Source organism: Oncorhynchus gorbuscha, linkage group LG17, assembly GCF_021184085.1.
Source record: "Oncorhynchus gorbuscha isolate QuinsamMale2020 ecotype Even-year linkage group LG17, OgorEven_v1.0, whole genome shotgun sequence".
NCBI classification, from domain to species: domain Eukaryota; kingdom Metazoa; phylum Chordata; class Actinopteri; order Salmoniformes; family Salmonidae; genus Oncorhynchus; species Oncorhynchus gorbuscha.
Genome location: NC_060189.1, coordinates 44,135,615 through 44,155,463, shown reverse-complemented (window position 1 = coordinate 44,155,463; position 19,849 = coordinate 44,135,615). Strand labels below are relative to the sequence as shown.

Genomic DNA, 19,849 nt, shown 5'->3' with positions numbered 1-19,849 from the left:
TCCTTGCAAAACAGCTCGAGCTCAGTGAGGTTGGATGGAGAGCATTTGTGAACAGCAGTTTTCAGTTCTTTCCACAGATTCGATTGGATTCAGGTCTGGAATTTGACTTGGCCATTCTAACACCTGGATATGTTTATTTTTGAATCATTCCATTGTAGATTTTGCTTTATGTTTTGGATCATTGTCTTGTTGGAAAGACAAATCTCCATCCCAGTCTCAGGTCTTTTGCAGACTCCATCAGGTTTTCTTCCAGAATGGTCCTGTATTTGGCTCCATCCATCTTCCCATCAATTTTAACCATCTTCCCTGTCCCTGCTGAAGAAAAGCAGGCCCAAACCATGATGCTGCCACCACCATATTTGACAGTGGGGATGGTGTGTTCAGGGCTTTCACGCCAAACATAACGTTTTGCATTGTTGCCAAAAAGTTCAATTTTGGTTCCATCTGACCAGAGCACCTTCTTCCACATGTTTGGTGTGTCTCCCAGGTGGCTTGTGGCAAACTTTAAACAACACTTTTTATGGATATCTTTAAGAAATGGCTTTCTTCATGCCACTCTTCCATAAAGGCCAGATTTGTGCAATATACACGACTGATTGTTGTCCTATGGACAGAGTCTCCCACCTCAGCTGTAGGTCTCTGCAGTTCATCCAGAGTGATCATGGGCCTCTTGGCTGCATCTCTGATCAGTATTCTCCTTGTATGAGCTGAAAGTTTAGAGGGACGGCCAGGTCTTGGTAGATTTGCAGCGGTCTGATACTCATTCCATTTCAATATTATCACTTGCACAGTGCTCCTTGGGATGTTTAAAGCTTGGGAAATCTTTTTGTATCCAAATCCGGCTTTAAACATCTTCACAACAGTATCTCGGACCTGCCTGGTGTGTTCCTTGTTCTTCATGATGCTCTCTGCGCTTTTAACGGACCTCTGAGACTATCACAGTGCAGGTGCATTTATACGGAGACTTGATTACACACAGGTGGATTGTATTTATCATCATTAGTCATTTAGGTCAACATTGGATCATTCAGAGATCCTCACTGAACTTCTGGAGAGAGTTTGCTGCACTGAAAGTAAAGGGGCTGAATAATTTTGCACGCCCAATTTTTCAGTTTTTGATTTGTTAAAAAAAGTTTGAAATATCCAATAAATGTCATTCCACTTCATGTTTGTGTCCCACTTGTTGCTTCTTCACAAAAAAAATACAGTTTTATATCTTTATGTTTGAAGCCTGAAATGTGGCAAAAGGTCGCAAAGTTTAAGGGGGCCGAATACTTTCGCAAGGCACTGTATATATATATATATATATATATTTATTTTTTTGAATACCTTTTATTTAACTAGGCAAGTCAGTTAATAGCACATTCTTATTTTCAATGACTGCCTAGGAACTGTGGGTTAACTGCCTTGTTCAGGGGCAGAATCTTGCAACCGCACAGTTAACTAGTCCAACACTAACCATTGCACTCCGCGAGTAACCTGCCTGTTACACGAATGCAGTAGAAGCCAAGGTAAATTGCTAGCTAGCATTACATTTATCTTATAAAAAACAATCAATCATAATCACTAGTTATAACTACTAATCTAGTTTAGCAGGCAATATTAACCAGATGAAATTGTGTCACTTCTCTTGCGTTCATTGCACGCAGAGTCAGGGTATATGCAACAGTTTGGGCTGCCTGGCTAATTGCGAACTAATTTGCCAGAATTTTACGTAATTATGACATACATTAAAGGTTGTGCAATGTAACAAGAATATTTAGACTTAGGGATGCCACCCATTAGATAAAATACCGAACGGTTCCGTATTTCACTGAAATAAACGTTTTGTTTTCGAAATGATAGTTTCCAGATTCGATCATATTAATGACCAAAGGCTCATATTTCTGTGTGTTATTATGTTATAATTAAGTCTGATTTGATAGAGCAGTCAGCAGCAGGCCCGTAATCATTCATTCAAACAGCACTTTCGTGCGTTTTGCCAGCAGCTCTTCGCAAGCACAGTGCTGTTTATGACTTCAAGCCTATCAGCCTAATGGCTGGTGTAACCAATGTGAAATGGCGAGCTAGTTAGCTGGGTGTGTGCTAATACTGTTTCAAACGTCACTCGCTTTTAGATTTGGAGTAGTTATTCCCATTGCGCTGCAAGGGCCGCGGCTTTGGTGGAGCGATGGGTAACGATGCTTCGAGTGTGGCTGTTGTCGATGTGTTCCTGGTTCGAGCCCAGGTAGGGACGAGGAGGGGGACGGAAGTTATACTGTTACACTGGCAATACTATAGTGCCTATAAGAACATCCAATAGTCAAAGGTATATGAACTACAAATGGTACAGAGAGAAATAGTCCTATAAATACTTTATTAACTACAACCTAAAACCTCTTACCTTGGAATATTGAAGTCTCATGTTAAAAGGAACCACCAACTTTCATATGTTCTCATGTTCTGAGCAAGGAACTTAAACGTTAGCTTTTTTTACATGGCACACATTTTTACATGGCACATATTACTTTCTTCTCCAACACTTTGTTTTTGCATTATTTAAACCAAATTGAACATGTTTCATTATTTATTTGAGGCTATATTGATTTTATTGATGTTTTATATTAATTTAAAATAAGTGTTAATTCAGTATTGTTGTAATTGTCATTATTACAAAAAATAATAATAATAAAATCGGCCGATTAATCGGTATCGGGCTTTTTTTGGGGTCCTCCAATAATCGGTATCGGTGTTGAAAAATCATAATCGGTCGACCTCTAATACAGTGGGTACCAGTACCGAATCAATGTGCAGGGGTACAGGTTAGTCGAGGTCATTTGTAAAGTGACTATGCATAGATATTAAACAGCGAGTAGCAGCAGTGTAAAAAAAAATGGGGCAATGTAAATATTTGATTAGTTGTTCAGCAGTCTTATGGCTTGGGGGTAGAAGCTGTTAAGGAGCTTTTTGGTCCTAGACTTGGTGCTCCGGTATCGTTTGCCGTGTGGTAGTAAAGAGAACAGTCTATGGCGGCTGACTGGAGTCTGGGCCTTCCTCTGACACCGCCTAGTATATATGTCCTGGATGTCAGGAAGCTTGGCCCCAGTGATGTACGGGCTGAACCCACTTCCCTCTGTGGTGCCATTAGGGTCAGATGCCGAGCCGTTTCTATACCAGGCAGTAATGTAACCGGTCAGGATGCTCTCGATGGTTCAGCTGTAGAACTTTGAGGATCTGGGGACCATGACAAATATTTTCAGTCACTTGAGGGAGGGGGGGGGGTGTTGTCATGCCCTCTCCACAACTGTCTTGGTGTGTTTGAACCGTTATAGTTTGTTGGTGATGTGGACACCAAGGAACTTGAAACTCTCGAGGTGTTTAGTCCCAGGGAGGTGTTTAGCTTTGTGGGTACTATGGTGTTGAACGCTGAGCTGTAGTCAATGAAAAGCATTCTCAAATAGGTGTTCCTTTTGTCCAGGTGGGAAAGGCAGTGTGGAGTGCAGTAGAGATTGCATCATCTGTGGAGCTGTTGGGGCAGTATGCGAATTGGAGTGGGACTAGGGTTTCTGGCATGATGGTGTTGATGTGAGCCTTGACCAGCCTTTCAAAGCACTTCATGGCTACCGACATGAGTGCTACGGGGCGGTAATCATTTAGGCAGGTTACCTTCGCTTCCTTGGGCACAGGGACTATGGTGGTCTGTTTGAAACATAGATAGGTATTACAGACTCTGCCAGGGAGACATTGAAAATGTCAGTGAAGACACTTGCCAGTTGGTCAGCGCATGGTTTGAGTACATGTCCTGGTAATCCTTCTGGCCCCGCGGCTTTGTGAATGTTGACCTGTTTAAAGGTCTTGCTCACATTGGCTATGGAGAGAATGATCACACAGTCGTCCGGAACAGCTGGTGTTCTCATGCATGCTTCAGTGTTGAAGCCTACACCTTCACAATAAACCCATTATTTATTTTAGACAGGTCTAAAGAAGCGTGATATGAAGAAAATGTGGTCTATTTCAGAAGAAAATAATAGCATATTCTGAGTTGTCCTTTATGTTAGGTCCTTCTCTGGCTTTGTCAGCCTGTGGGCTACACTAGTTCATTTAGCAGACAAGATTTACTTAGAATTCCGTAGCATTATTTTATAGTTTGAAGAATACAATTTAACAAAGCTGAATAAAATAGAAAGGATATTTTCTCCAAATGATTTGAGGGAGTGCGCACATGTGGCTATTCTGTATTGAACGGTTAACAAATAAATTGGTACTCCTATACGCTTAATTTAGAGTTAATGTAACTTTAGGTGTTCTGCAAACTTTGAGCTATATGTTTAGATCTTTAATACATTGTAAGGCTGCATGATGAGACTCTAATGATGATTTGAAAAAAAGTTCCTTGAAAGGCATGAGCTCTGCTTTATTTTTTTGCCCAGGCTGTACACACCACATCAGTCACTCATTCCCAATTTGACAAGCACTTGATAATGCCTAGAATTTCACGGTGGCATCCCATTTGTGTGAAGGTAATGCACCCTAAAAAAAAAATCCATGCCTTCTGCGGCCAGAGGCCATTGTACCCTTCTCGCTGAGTGCTGCGCGCTCCATCATGTGATTGGGTCTTTCTCACAGGCTACAAGTGAAGACAGACACATCGGGGGACGTAACTGCTCGCCTCCTTATCCAATTCCGAGGTGCATATTGAAGATATTGAATGAACTGTCCACATTTACATTTCATCTGCCAACAAGATGAGTAGGCCTAAAGAACAGCAAAAATACTCACCTATGTCGATCTACTATCTCCCATAGTACAAAAGGTCGACCTATTCTATTCTGTGCAAGAAATCAATATTCCATAGTCTGGGACTGCTGTGGGATGCGATAGATCCCAAATGAATATAACCACTAGCATAAAAAAAAAGCTTTTTTACGCAATGTGGCTGACGTAACAGATCAGAACGTTTAACTTAAAATGTTGATCAACTATTAGTCTATTTCTTCACATTATAAGCGCAGCAATGCGCACACGGTAGTAGGCTATAAGTGTGAATATTGCATTAGCAGTAAAACACCATTATCAAAAGTGACCGCAAATGCGATTATGAATGTAATGCTTTTATTATGAAGGTGCATTTTTATGGTGAAAATGATCTTCCCCAAACTTGAAACTCACGCGCTGCTTCTGTATTTCAGGCTCTATCCACTTTAGTCGTGATACAAACCTTATTAAAACATATAGGTCAACGGGCTAGGCTACATGAGGTGTGCGACTATGATTCGAAAATGTCGCAAGAAAAGACATTTCTTATGCTGGGCATCATTCACAAGTCAAAAAATATCATTCACAAGTGATGGGCTAATATTGTCACCCATCAGACTATTCTTGATTTAATCTCGTCTTTACATACACTAAATAATATGTGTGTGACATTTGTTTTGATTTAGAGCGGACCATTATCGTGCACCTGTAATCGAAACAGGGACAGTAGGAAAAAATACATATCATCTAGGCACTTAAATAGCGAATGGAGGACGCTTTTCCCCATAGTTGATTTTCATGCCAGTCAGGTAGGCTATACTCCTGTTGTAAAGAGAAGCAGTGTGCTTAATATTAGGAAAGTAATAAAATAAATAAATACAGTAGGCCTAGCCTATAGAAAACTAATCCTCCTCTTAAGTAGAAGCCTTCACTCTGTTATCTCACGCAACTGCATAGCCTATTGAAATATTGCGCTACATCAGCTCATGAAGTGTTTGATTCGATTTTCAAAGACATTTGCATTGATGTCAGAGTGATTAGAGGGACAATAGAGTGCCACAGTTACCACGTTTGGTAGGCTACTAACAATCACACGCAGCATCAGAGCTTGGAGAAGCCTAATTACCGTGACTAAACGGTCACGTGGAATTTGACTGCCTTCACGACTCGTGACCACCAGCGCGGCGGTAATACGGTCACCGCAACAGCCCTAACTGTGACTTCCTGTATATTGACACACAAGGAACTAACACAGTGCTTAGTTGTAAAACAGTTCAAAGATACAGGTACTGTATACACACACATGCAGTAGGCTCAGGGAGAGAGATATGTCATGCTACCACCCGCCCACACAGTTACCTGATAGTCTGGTTTGGTGAAGTAGTCCAGGTTAGAGATGTGATCCAGGAAGACAGTGAACTCAGCAGGCAGGTGTTTCAGCATGAGCCTGTGGTCATAGGTGTCCTTCAGCTTCCCTACATGCTCCTGGGGAGGGTTCACACATGTTACAGTGGAACTATTTTATATCTATGCACACAGGAGCACGAGTGCATTCATATGCAGTGACGTCAGAGCTGTGACACAAGTTAGTGTTTAGCATTCAAGGTAATGTTGCCACTACGAGTCGTGTACGTCTGTAGCCTGACTATTGTTTCAGAGACTGCTGATTGGTTGGTGTACAGGATGGAATGTTCACGCTAGATGCTTACCTTGTCTTTGATCTTTCTCCATGGCAACTGGCCAACCATGAACTCCACCAGCATGTAGAAGAGAGACCACAGGTCGTCATGCCGACCCATCTCCTTGTTCTTGTGTGCATTGACGGACGCGTAGCGGACTGTACCTCTGAACCCTGCTACTGGTCGTGGCTGGGGGAGAAAGAGAGACTTCACAAGCTGCTGGACGACTAACACAGTAGGAATCTTACATGACAAACAAACAAACACAGCCAGTTTCCCGGACATAGATAGAAACCTAGTCCTGGACTAAAGAAGCTATTTCAATTGAGATTAAGCATGCTTTTTAGTCTAGCAAGAGGCTTAATCTGTGTCCGCAAAAACCGACCCCCAGTGTCTAACCACACAGACTCTTACCGGTCGGACCTCTTGGCAGGAGTTAGTAAACTGGCGAGCTAGACCAAAGTCCAGCATGTAGCAGGTCCTACAGGTACTGGGGAAACGGCCCATGGCAAAGTTGGACTAGGAGAGAGATGGGGAAAGAAGAAGGTAGTGAGATAAAGAAAGAGAGAGAGGATTTAAATAACAACTATGAGTCTGATTCTCTTCACTAACACAGATATACATCTCTTCTTTCCAAAAAGTCATACCCGCTCATAGGGCTGTGGCGGTCATGACATTTTGGCAGCCGGTCTCATGGTAACGGACCATTAATTAACATGAACATGTTTAGCATCTCCAGGCCTCCACACATACAAGCCACATACAAGCCCCTGATGCAGACCGTCCGGAAAAATCTACATTTAAAAAAGCATATTAAATCATTTGAAAATACATCACAATAACTATTTTAGGCAGGTCTAAAGAAACATGACAACATAAAGAGAATGTATTTCAGAAGAACAGAATATGAGTTGGCCTACTGTATGTTATCTGGCTGTGCTCCACGCCATAGGCTGTAGGCTTGTTCATTTAGCAGACTAGATATTTGTATAAGTCCCATGCCATTATGTTATATTTGTAACGATGTACGCTGAGAGTCGGGAAGCAAGTTCAGGGAGTGAATCCATTTAATAAATAAATGAACAAAACAAGAAACACGAACCGTGCACCGACAGGAAACAGGAACAATGACGACTGGGGAAGAAATCAAAGGGAGTGACATATAAAGGGCAGGTAATCAAGGAGGTGATGGAGTCCAGGTGAGTGTCATTATGTGCGTACCGCTGGTGACAGGTGTGCGCCCTAACGAGCAGCCTGGTGACCTAAAAGGCCAGAGAGGGAGCACGTGACAATATTATATGATTGTATAGTAATAAGAATAGAATTGAACCTAGCTGAATAAAATAGAAAGGATATTTTTCCCATTCCGGAGCGAGAGTGCACATATGAAGTGGCTATGTTGAGCATAAAAATTCTAATTTGAAACAGGTCCTATAAATGATGTACCAACGAAATCTTAAAATCAGTATTTTTTGTATGTTTTTCTGCCATGTGTAATATGCGGTAGGCTATGCATTGTATAACAGCACAATCATTATTGACATTTTTTAACGGGCTTGGGATCACATATACAGTATGCCTATGCGTATTGCGTACGCATAAGCTCTAATATGCATATGAGTGTTCGGAATGAATCATCACCTTAGAAAGCGTTGTCCATTTCCTTGCGTTGGGCTTTAACACAACATCCACAACGACCACGTTTTCCACTCAGTTTCAACCTGTTGTTGAACTTCATTCTTCAAAGTGATCGATCACAGTGAGGTAAGTTTTAAAAGCACATACTGTTTTGATGACTATAGTGTTTGACGTGATTTTCAATTGTATTTGCATTGATTGTCAGAGTGGTTAGAGGGACAACAGAGACCTGAGTACCAGGCCATTAGTGACCTGATGATCGTTAGAGAGTTGGGTACTACCAACATGTGTCCTGAGTGCATAAAGGAGATTACCGTGACTCGACAGTCACCTAGGAGTTTACTGCGGTCATGACTGCCGGTGTGGCGGGTAAAACGGTTACCGCAACAGCCCCCCCCCACACACACACACACCTCTGACCCCGTCTCACCGGTTTGATGTCTCGGTGCAGGAAGCCAACAGAGTGGATGCTCTCTATAGCTTCTAGTATCTGTCGTCCCAGTCTCAGGGTGGTGCTGATTGTAAAGGTGCCCCGCGTCATACTCCGCCGCAGGTCGGCCAGGTTACGACCCTGAAGCTCCATCACCACGTAGTTGAAGCGATCATTGCGGCCGCACCCAACAAAGCGACACACGTGGTCTTTACCTGGGGGAGAATGGAATACAATTCAAATAGAGTAGATTTGATAAAACGATCAAGCATAATCTAATCTAACCATCATCTAACCTCAATCTGATACAGCACGTGTATACAGTGGGGCAAAACAATATTTAGTCAGCCACCAATTGTGCAAGTTCTCCCACTTAAAAAGATGAGAGAGGCCTGTAATTTTCATCATAGGTACACTTCAACTATGACAGACAAAATGAGGGACAAAAATCCAGAAAATCACATTGTAGGATTGTTAATGAATTTATTTGAAAATTATGGTGGAAAATAAGTATTTGATCAATAAAAAAAGTTTCTCACTACTTTGTTATATACCCTTTGTTGGCAATGACAGAGGTCAAATGTTTTCTGTAAGTCTTCACAAGGTTTTCACACACTGTTGCTGGTATTTTGTCCCATTCCTCCATGCAGATCTCCTCTAGAGCAGTGATGTTTTGGGGCTGTTGCTGGGCAACATGGACTTTCAACTCCCTCCAAAGATTTCTATGGGGTTGAGATCTGGAGACTGGCTAGGCCACTCGATGACCTTGAAATGCTTCTTACGAAGCCACTCCTTCGTTGCCCGGGCGGTGTGTTTGGGATCATTGTCATGCTGAAAGACCCAGCCACGTTTCATCTTCAATGCCCTTGCTGAGGGAAGAAGGTTTTCACTCAAAATCTCACTATACATTGCCCCATTCATTCTTTCCTTTACATGGATCAGTCGTCCTGGTCCCTTTGCAGAAAAACAGCCCCAAAGCATGATGTTTCCACCCCCATGCTTCACAGTAGGTATGGTGTTCTTTGGATGCAACTCAGCATTCTTTGTCCTCCAAACACGATGAGTTGAGATTTTACCAAAAAGTTATATTTTGGTTTCATCTGACCATATGACATTCTCCCAATCTTCTTCTGGATCATCCAAATGCTCTCTAGCAAACTTCAGACGGGTCTGGACATGTACTGGCTTTAAGCAGGGGGACACGTCTGGCACTGCAGTCCCTGGTGGAGTAGTGTGTTACTGGTGGTAGGCTTTGTTACTTTGGTCCCAGCTCTCTGCAGGTAATTTACTAGGTCCCCCCGTGTGGTTCTGGGATTTTTGCTCACTGTTCTTGTGATCATTTTGACCCCACGGGGTGAGATCTTGTGTGGAGCCCCAGATTGAGGGAGATTATCAGTGGTCTTGTATGTCTTCCATTTCCTAATAATTGCTCCCACAGTTGATTTCTTCAAACCAAGCTGCTTACCTATTGCAGATTCAGTCTTCCCAGCCTGGTGCAGGTCTACAATCTTGTTTCTGGTGTCCTTTGACAGCTCTTTGGTCTTGGCCATAGTGGAGTTTGGAGTGTGACTGTTTGATGTTGTGGACAGGTGTCTTTTATACTGATAACAAGTTCAAACAGGTGCCACTAATACAGTTAACAAGTGGAGGACAGAGGACTTCTTCTTAAAGAAGAAGTTACAGGTCTGTGGGAGCCAGAAATCTTGCTTGTTTGTAGGTGACCAAATACTTATTTTCCACCATAATTTGCAAATAAACTCATAAAAAAATCCTACAATGTGATTTTCTGGATTTATTTTTCTCATTTTGTCTGTCAACACTGTCTGGTACACTGTTGAAGTGTACCTATGATGAAAATTACAGGCCTCTCATCTTTTTAAGTGGGAGAACTTGCCCAATTGGTGGCTGACTAAATACTTTTTTGCCCCACTGTATTTCTACTGGCCATCCAATGTGCTCCACTGCCCCCCCCCCAACCAGCCTCTGACAGCTTGCCCGTGGCCCATGCTGATTTATGGTGTGTGTGTGTGTGCACGTCTCATGGGACTCTGCCGCACAGCCCGACTCCGGCCACACCCTTCAGCACAGGGAGAGACCCCACTCTTACTCTCCCGTACACTCAATCTTTCACTACATTCTCGACCACATCTTCCCTCTCTCTCTCGTCCTTTTCCTCCTCCCATTCCCGGCATCATTATATTTGACGGCGTACAAATGCTCGAGAAGTGTGAGAAGGCCTACCATACACGTTTTTTCTCCCATAAAAGAATCTACAAAGGCTTCATTTTTAGCCTTTCAGTCAATGTCTGTTGAGAAAAAGAGGCTGGAGGAAACATGTTGGGGGATGGGAGAACGGGAAGAGTTGAGCACGTTTCAAGTTACATCCTCTTTCCCTCAGGACGCTATAGAGCCATAATCCTCTAGCACACAACCATTATACACTCACACACTCACACACGGACACACAACCATTAGAAAACAAACATGATCCTTCTCAGACCATTGATTTTCGGCAACGAGCTAAAAAAAAAACTGACAGAGAGGGGAAAAGGAAGAGGGAAAACAAGAAAGAAAAAAAAAGAGAGCAGAGAGAGAAACAGAAAGACTGACAGAGGGGAAGAAGGCCAGGGAGAGGAGAGAGGAAGTAAGAAGAAAACAAAATGCCCCCCAAAGGAACTCCTCTCCTAATTGGTCTGTGGATCTGCTGCTCTGAAGGAGGATTTTATCAGGAGTTTGATTTGAAGTCAGGCTAGGGTCATTTACATTTATAAATGTAACCTTATTTAACTTGGCAGGTCAGTTAAGAACAAATTCTTATTTACAATTGACGGCCTACACCGGCCAAACCCAGACGACGCTGGGCCAATTGTGCGCCGCCCTGTGGACTCCCAATCACGACCATTGTGATACAGCCTGGATTCGAGTGATGTCTGTAGTGATGCCGCAAGCACTGAGATGCAGCGCCTTAGACCGCTGCGCCACTCGGGAGCCCTGCCAACACTTCCTTGTTTTTTCTCTCTCTCTCCATCTCTACATATTATCATTCAGTGTCAGTATCACCTTGCCTTATAAAATAGAGCATGTACCTTTAAGAAAATATCAATTCAATTTATTGAGATTACATTAGGTTGAATGTCTACTTTGAAATTACTACTGGTCTGGTTCGGAGAGGTTGAGTTTAGGGCCGAGGTGGTTGAGTTTTGGGCAGGGAGTATGTGGTTGAGGTTAGGACAGGGGGCTTATGGTTGAGTTTAGGGCAGATGGCTTGTGGTTGAGTTTAGGGCAGGGGGTTGTGGTTGAGTTTAGGGCAGAGCAGGGGGTTGTGGTTGAGTTTAGGGCAGAGCAGGGGTTGTGGTTGAGTTTAGGGCAGAGCTGGGGGTTTTGGTTGAGTTTAGGGCAGGGCAGGGGGTTGTGGTTTAGTTTAGGGCAGGGGTTGTGGTTGAGTTTAGGGCAGGGCAGGGGTTGTGGTTAAGTTTAGGGCAGGGCAGGGGGTTGTGGTTGAGTTTAGGGCAGGGGTTGTGGAGTTTAGGGCAGGGCAGGGGGTTGTGGTTAAGTTTAGGGCAGGGCAGGGGGTTGTGGTTAAGTTTAGGGCAGGGCAGGGGGTTGTGGTTGAGTTTAGGGCAGAGCAGGGGGTTGTGGTTGAGTTTAGGGCAGGGCAGGGAGGTTGTCGTTGAGTTTAGGGCAGGGGTTGTGGTTAAGTTTAGGGCAGGGCAGGGGTTGTGGTTAAGTTTAGGGCAGGGCAGGGGGTTGTGGTTGAGTTTAGGGCAGGGCAGGGGTTGTGGTTAAGTTTAGGGCAGAGCAGGGGGTTGTGGTTGAGTTTAGGGCAGGGCAGGGAGGTTGTCGTTGAGTTTAGGGCAGGGGGTTGTGGTTAAGTTTAGGGCAGGGCAGGGGGTTGTGGTTAAGTTTAGGGCAGGGCAGGGGGTTGTGGTTGAGTTTAGGGCAGGGCAGGGGGTTGTGGTTGAGTTTAGGGCAGGGCAGGGGGTTGTGGTTGAGTTTATGGCAGGGGGTTGTGGTTGAGTTTAGTGTAGGGTGGGCAGGGGGCAGAAGCCAGAGGGCAGGTTAAGTGCAGGTAATTGCTGTCTTACCCTGGAGTTTCTTGAGGACAGCCACCTCCATCTTGAGGACCTGTTTGGGCTGCAGTGCCGACTCCACCTTCAGAGCAACACTGACCCTGGTCAGCAGGTCCAACGCCTCGTAGATCTCCCCGAAGCCCCCACCACCAATCTTCTTTGCCTACACACACATCCCAAGTCAAAACTGCTTGTCATAATGTGGAAAACATAGGCTTCATTATTGTATTTTTCAAATCTTCCCATCACCCTTCCTCTTCCAAACTTCCTCCTTCCCATTACCACAGACATATTTACATGTTACTCCCTCTCTTATCAGTATCCACACATACACACATTTCCCCAACTCCTACCCACACACACACATTTCCCCACCCCCTACACACACACACACACACACACACACACACACACACACACACACACACACACACACAATTGTATGTGTCAGAAGCAGCTCATCTCAAATGGATTAGCAGTGGCAGAGTTACGTAACATCAGTATCTCAGTCAGTACTATAGACAGGAAGAGGAGCCATGGCGCTGTACTTTGTTACTGCCTAGTATTCCTCCCAGGCCCAGTCCCAGCTACACACACACACACACACATGCACGTGCAAGCACACACACACACACACCACGCCCTGGTGGAGCGGAGAGGACAGGGGGATACGGCCACGGCCTGAGTGCTGAGAAAAGCACACCGAGTGGCTATAAATAGCCGCTCTGCTGCTATATTAAGTTCCACTCCACTTCGTGACAGAAAGCTGCATGTGCACTGCACACAAAGGGAGTTGACCCCAGACTGTCCAGGACAGTAGGTGAGACGGAGAAGATAGGGACATAGGGGAGAGTTTAAGCAACGCCTGGAGGACAAAGATAGCCTTGTTGTGAGGAATTGGTGCTTGCAGAGGGGGTGAAAACATGACATAGCTCAAGGGTGAGAGACACACAGACGTAAGCTTACACACACACACACACACACTTACCACTTTCCATCGTTCCTTGACCAGGACAAGCACAGTTAGGATGTCGGCTTGCTCTGTTGCTGTAGCACTCATTCCGCCGGTGGTGGACTCACTGCTGCTTCCTTTCGGCTTTCCCTCTGCGACTCTTGCTACCCACGACCGGCCTTATTAGATTGTGCCGGGCATCAGGACCCCGTGGAAACCTAACCAACAGGCCAGGAGAGAGGCGGAACACACAGAAGACCACCACCACAGTCAACGTACCGTAGCGTTTGCGGCCCTTTCAGACATAGCTTTGATCGACGCTTCCCTCTACAAGGGCGGCATATCGTAGTCAAAATCAAATTGATTTCTAAAGCCCTTTGTACACCAGCGCATGTCAGAGTGCGTATACATGTGTTGTGGATGTCAAGTGCTGGATGCCGGAGGAATGTCAACGAGCCGGTGTAGATGATATGCTGAGGACAACTGAAGTAGGGGCCTTTGGGGGTCTTATGACTGAAACCTGGATATTGACTTCCCGGGTTGAGGAGTAGCCCGTGCTAACTAAGCCTATTTTGTGCTGCATGGCCTAAGTGCAGCTGCCACAACTGCTGCTCCCAGTTGTCTCATGCAAGCGCTCTCTCTCTCTCTCTCTCTCTCTCTCTCTCTCTCTCTCTCTCTCTCTCTCTCTCTCTCTCTCTCTCTCTCTCTCTCTCTCTCTCTCTCACAGCACCACCACACAACCATCATTTATTTAATTCACCTTCTAAATTGTTTCACCGTATATCGAGTAATTAATGTATCCTAAGTCTATATACTGGTGTTAGTTTCCTCTTTTGCCAATATCATGAGTATGTACAGTGCGCAAGGCGCAAGGCTAATAATGTGTTGAGGAAATGTTTGGTGAAGCTGCACTCATTGTGAGGCATTTCAGGTTCATATTTAAATGCAGTATGTGACACTTTTCCAATCTTCCAAGTGCATGCGATGTTCAGAGATACATGAGCACTCGCTGCACTGACGAGAAAGAAGAGTTTTTATTTCCATTTTGCAATGCGTTTGAAGTTCGCGTCTCGGCGCTCTAGGACTTCTTGTCCGCCATGTCTGTGCGTAATGGGAGCGCACACGGGTGAGCGACTGCACGATACGTTTTGCCGCCCGTTGGCCTGCAGAACTATTGCTATGAAATGCATCTATATTCATTCAATTGAAAGTAATTCCCGCTTTGAGGATAAGCCAGGAATGTTTAAGAGCCTAAATGTGGGTATAATGAAAATGCCGTTACATGATGTAATTCCATATGTATGTCAAAGAGCTCCATGATTAACGGTATGGACCAGAGGGAGGGGTCATGACCTGGTATGTCATCTGTGTGGGGAGACTGTCCACAGCCTGGTATACCCCAACCTGCTATAGTTGGTTCGTCGGAGTAGGCCTGATTGAGGCTTAGATTTCCCATTTATATTCAAAACGGTATATTAAAGAGTCTGTTCATTTTGTTAATACCTTTGTAGATAAAGTAAGTATTCATTGGATTTCGTCATTCACCTGGAACAACCTTTCACTGTTAATAAACTGGACACTATTTGGCTGCCTCCTGCTATTTTACTGCCCTTAAGGCTGCTCTAACTTCTGGTCTCTACCACAGTGATGAGAACTTTTCTTCGGCATTCTGTGTGTGGAACAAGTAGGCTGCTCCAGCATTATGCAACAAGGGCGCAGAGCATTCTTTGGTTACAGGACATGACATCAGTGTCAGTGTCTCCCCAGCACAGGAGCACTCCCAAGATGCAACGGGACAGGGCTGGGAGACGTCAGTACAGCACAGGAACAGACACCGCTACATCACGGTGAAATCAAGACCATGACGTCTGACACAATGCTGTTGACACGTTGTTGAGAGTCCGTGGCCTTAGCTCAGCAGCAGCGCTCTCTCTGCTCGCTCTCGCTCTCTCTCCGCCTCTCTCTCTCCCCCACTCTTCCTCTTCCTCCCGCCCTCTCCCTCCATCTCCTCTCCTTCAGACTGCAGCAGTCGTGAAGTCAAAGCACCACTCCATGGATGTCAGGGGCTTTTTATTGTTTTTTAAGAACACAAGATAGTTCAAGTTCCAGATAAGACCAGCAGAGCAGCATTCATTTGGTGTGGTGTAGCGACAGTAGAGAATAGATAAGCGTGTCTGGGAAAAGAGTGATGGTAAGAGATTGGCTGGATTCCCGTCTGAATATAGGCCTAATCAGTGCAGAAGCAGCATGAGAAACATCCATCTTCCGCTAAAACCCTGAGGCAGGAAAGTTGCACAGTCGGGGAAGCCCAACCTCCCTGTCTCTGTGTGAGAAGCCACCAATACAACGCACTCTGCAGTAGCCTACATTTCAAGGGCACAGAGGCTTTATTCCAATCTCCTCCCTCCATGGAGTTTGATACATTTCTGTTAGAAAAACAGCACGAGTTTGTACAGTGGAAGTAGTATCCTCTCTTCAATCACTCCATCTGGGGCAATAATAATTTATTACATTTGTAAAGCGCTTTCCATTTTGACAGAATCACCTCAAAGTGTTCATAAAGCACTATACAAAATACTTTTCTGTGTTTATAATGCATCTCAGAGTGCTGATCTAGGATCAGTCTTGACTTTCAGATCATACTGATCTGGATCGGGAAAACCTGTTCCTAGATCAGCACTCCTTCTTTGAGATGGTTTATGAATACAGGGCCAGAAAGCAGCCTGCTGCCTCAGAGCCAGTTCAGAACCATTCCACTCAGCCAGCAGGTGGCTGGTCCACATGGTTGTGGAAGGAATCCAAAATGGCACCCTACTCCCTCTTAAGTGCACCACTTTTGCAAAAGTAGTGCACCATAGCCTATAGGCTGCCATTTGGGACCTATTTGTGTGACTCACTGATCAACAAAACACTGCTGTCCTGACACTTCTCGATGCAAATCATGAATCCGAATAACACATTGGTTGCAGAGATTTGGTATTAGACCAGTCATCATAAATATTTGACACCCATCTCAGTCTCGCCGTGAATCATGCTGCCTGACTCCATGGCAATTGAACTATTGAAATGTGCTGCCTGTGGCACTGCTCTGCGGAGAACTGGAAGACTACATGACACAGTGATAGAGCAGTAATGATGAAATGACAGATGGATATCTGTTGGATAGGCCTACTTCCATTCCTATGACTCTGAGCAGTCACCCCTCCCCTGTTCGAGGGTGTTGCAGCAGCCTCAGCCTGACCCAGTGGACCAGAGACACCTTCCAACCTATTCCTTATATAGAGCCCGAGCTTTGGTCAAAAGCAGTGGACTACGTAGGGAAAAGGGTGCCATTTGCGACGGCCTCCTCTGGAGATGAAAGGAGTGAGTGTCTTGATTCCCGAGCTGCTGCCGCTGCCACGGGCCTGGCTGTTCAGTCATCTCTCTGTTTAAAGCCCTGGAGCTTTGCCAGCATGGGGATGGGATGGGTAAGCCCTGCTCCATCCCCCCGGCCAGGCCCGTTCCATCTCCACCCAAAGAATGATGCTACAGTACAGAGTGAGTGGGCATGATAGCAGGGAATGATGTTGGGGTCGTCTCTCTCAATATCAGAACCTTACTACAGCGCATGTAGCCTACTGTGTTGATCAATGACTGAATAAAGTAGGTACTGATTGTTTGTATGCCTCTCTGTGTTGTAATGTTCGCCTGCACTGTTGATAAGATATTATTCTCAACTAACTTGTTCTGGATCTCGAATCAGGTGGCATAATAATCATGTCATGGATAACATCTTTTCCACACCATGTTAAGCTATGAATTCAGTACTGTACTACCTGAGTGACAAAGCTGATATGAAAAATGTATTTGCATGTGGATTGTAGCTTGCTGTACATCTCCTCTCCCCCTCCCATGAATGGCATGTGGTCAATACACAATAGAAATGCGCATGACTTTACAGGCAGCTGTTACAATGCAATGACTATGTAACTGGCTAATTGGTGGTTGCAATGTGCCACCTCCGCGCCTGTTGTTGCATAGCGAAGCTGCGTAATTAGCTAGCTCTAGTGGATTTACGATTGCGCGTACACGCACAGCGTACACACGGGCTATGCTAGGTGCCTCTTTGCATTGATTTAGCTATGGGGAAAGCGTTGCGTTCTAGAATATAATCGTACTGCATCTAGCTATGGAACGACCTTGGCAGCGACGCTATACTCCATCAGTCCGTTTCAAATGTAGCTAATGTGGCCTACTCTGTCCCTGTATGTTGACATCAGCTAATGTTCGCTAGTTGTCAGTGTCATCCGATTGCATAGCAGCGGTGTCCATACCTTAGCCGCTCCAATCCTTGATCCGAAAGAAGCCGGGTGTGGTTACTAAAAATCCTTTATGTTTGTCTTGATGGAATGTTGAGACATCGAGTGGAATTCCATAGTGGGTGCGTTATCCATGTGGTGTTGATTCTGCAGCTGATGTTCACACGCACACATGTGAATTTAGCAGCAGGGATTATGAGTTTTATCTAATCGTCCCTTTTCTCCTTCTCTCTCGCTGTCACCTCAGCATCTCTCTCGATCGCTACAGATCCGTGACGTGTTAGCTACTCTTCTCTGATGATCTGCCTGCCTGCCCGCGCGCTCACGATCCTATCCCCCTCGCAACAGCTCGCTATGTGAACGAGCGTGGGCTTTAAAGCGCTAGTGCACGTGTATTATGAATCATGAGCGTGGTCGCGCCCAATATTCTCTAATAATACATTTGTACATTGCGTATTTGTTTGCCCGATAGGAGATGCCCAGCCTTTAGTTACTATTACACGCTCTTGCAAGTGTAGCCTCGTATTAGAATTTCACCACCTCTATTATATTATATTCAATTGTATTATATTCTGTTTTCTTTCATTTTAATCAGGCCTTTTTTCATCAATGAAGATCCAGATATGACAGCATTGTAGAATTTGTTGCATAAGCATACTGTTGTGTGATAACAACATGCTTCCGCACAATATCATGTGTGCTTTGATATTGTCTCTCTACCACATTTTATGAGTCCTTGTATGAATAACCATAATTCACTGAGCATTTGCTAAAAGCTAAGCATTAGATTTGTAAGAATAACATACTTCAAAAGAGCATGAAGATTATGTTAAAAACTGCTCATTTAGATTTGGAGCCAATCCCAACCAATTACATCTCAACCTCTAATTCTTGCCACTAGAACATTGCTTATCTATAAATAAGTATTAGGAAACGGGAATGTGCTAGGTTCTCTCACATGCTGCTTGCACCTATCTGGTTGTGTATGTATTTTAAGAAGTGCAACGAGCAAATCAACAAGAAACTAGGAACAGAGTCAAGAGATTTGGTTTGGAACTGGACCCTAAATTACACCCGCGCAGGGATTTGTGGGAGTGATTCATACAGCGATGACGTAGCCATGCACAACCGGTCAGTATGGTATTTCCTTATAGCTAGCTTTTTCAAAACAATCTGAGAGGACAATGTTTCGTGTGTAGCTCGATCTGGCTATGGTCGCAAATAGAAATCGAACGGTCTGAGTGGCCAGCGGCTCAATGTAGTTAGTAGCTAATATAGCTAGCATAGGTGTGTTGATGTTGCTCTCGCCAGTATTCTGTCCAGTAGATTCCCACCGCTCTTTCGTCACTACAGGATGCTCAAGCTGTTCGGAGCGCTAGTTCTTGTGGGACTAGCACTGGCGTGCTTAGCTTCCTGGGTGCTGGAGAGCTATGACACCTCCTGGCACCCCAAACGGAGTGTTCCGCAGTTCAACGCCGGGGATGGAGAGGAGGCTAGGACATGTCTTCCTCCGTATCCCGGCGGCGAATTGGATAACATATTCTGGTTCGTGCAGGTGAGTGGATCCAGCTTCTAACTCGATTTGCTAGCTAATTGCTAACTAAGTTTTGTGACTGTCAGTGTCAATTGTCAGGGTGACAGCTGTTAGCAAGTAAGTAGCCCACTGGGTAGTAGTGGTCATGTCACAATCTACACTGGATGGGGTCACAGTCCAGTTTCCTTTTTTGGGTGCTGTGCTGTCATGCATGGACAAAGTTGGCACCGGCCAGCCATCAGGTTATAAACTTTGAACCCAGTTGTAACTAGCTAGGTAATAAGTAACATGTTTGTTGACGAGAGGAGGGGATGTACCAAGTGGAATATCTTGTCAAAACGAGCTAGATGATGCCCTAGTTTGTGCTTTTAACCCCTGAATGATGTCCTGTACCCGCACAGGTGTCTGACATTCATATCAGTCGATTCCATGACAAAAAACGAATTTATGACTTTGAGAAGTTCTGCACTAATACCGTTGAAGTGATCCAACCAGCTCTTGTGCTCGCAACAGG

At 44.7% G+C, this 19,849-nt stretch overlaps 2 protein-coding genes across 8 annotated transcripts in view; one reads left to right on the top strand and one right to left on the bottom strand.

The window, feature by feature from the left end:
- Window positions 1–19,849, bottom strand: part of LOC124001527 (tau-tubulin kinase 2-like) — a 37,730-nt gene that overhangs the window by 13,167 nt on the left and 4,714 nt on the right. The window contains exons 1-7 of one of the 5 annotated variants that reach the window (XM_046308366.1): window positions 17,817–18,223; window positions 13,540–13,721; window positions 12,567–12,714; window positions 8,482–8,696; window positions 6,828–6,932; window positions 6,444–6,602; window positions 6,094–6,219 (exon numbers count right to left, since the gene is read on the bottom strand). In XM_046308366.1, the coding sequence (XP_046164322.1) occupies window positions 6,094–6,219; window positions 6,444–6,602; window positions 6,828–6,932; window positions 8,482–8,696; window positions 12,567–12,714; window positions 13,540–13,611 (825 nt within the window). In that variant the 5' untranslated portion in view covers window positions 13,612–13,721; window positions 17,817–18,223. Of the gene's footprint in view, window positions 1–6,093; window positions 6,220–6,443; window positions 6,603–6,827; window positions 6,933–7,060; window positions 7,535–8,481; window positions 8,697–12,566; window positions 12,715–13,539; window positions 13,722–17,816; window positions 18,224–19,849 lie in introns of those variants that run through there. The other 4 variants (XM_046308369.1, XM_046308367.1, XM_046308371.1 and 1 more) reach the window with 4 other exon arrangements.
- tmem62 (transmembrane protein 62) overlaps window positions 6,512–19,849 on the top strand; it is a 22,078-nt gene continuing 8,740 nt past the window's right edge. The window contains exons 1-3 of one of the 3 annotated variants that reach the window (XM_046308374.1): window positions 6,512–6,648; window positions 19,155–19,356; window positions 19,737–19,848. In XM_046308374.1, coding sequence (XP_046164330.1) covers window positions 19,156–19,356; window positions 19,737–19,848 — 313 coding nt within the window. In that variant the 5' untranslated portion in view covers window positions 6,512–6,648; window position 19,155. Of the gene's footprint in view, window positions 6,649–13,353; window positions 13,508–17,873; window positions 18,933–19,154; window positions 19,357–19,736; window position 19,849 lie in introns of those variants that run through there. The other 2 variants (XM_046308373.1, XM_046308372.1) reach the window with 2 other exon arrangements.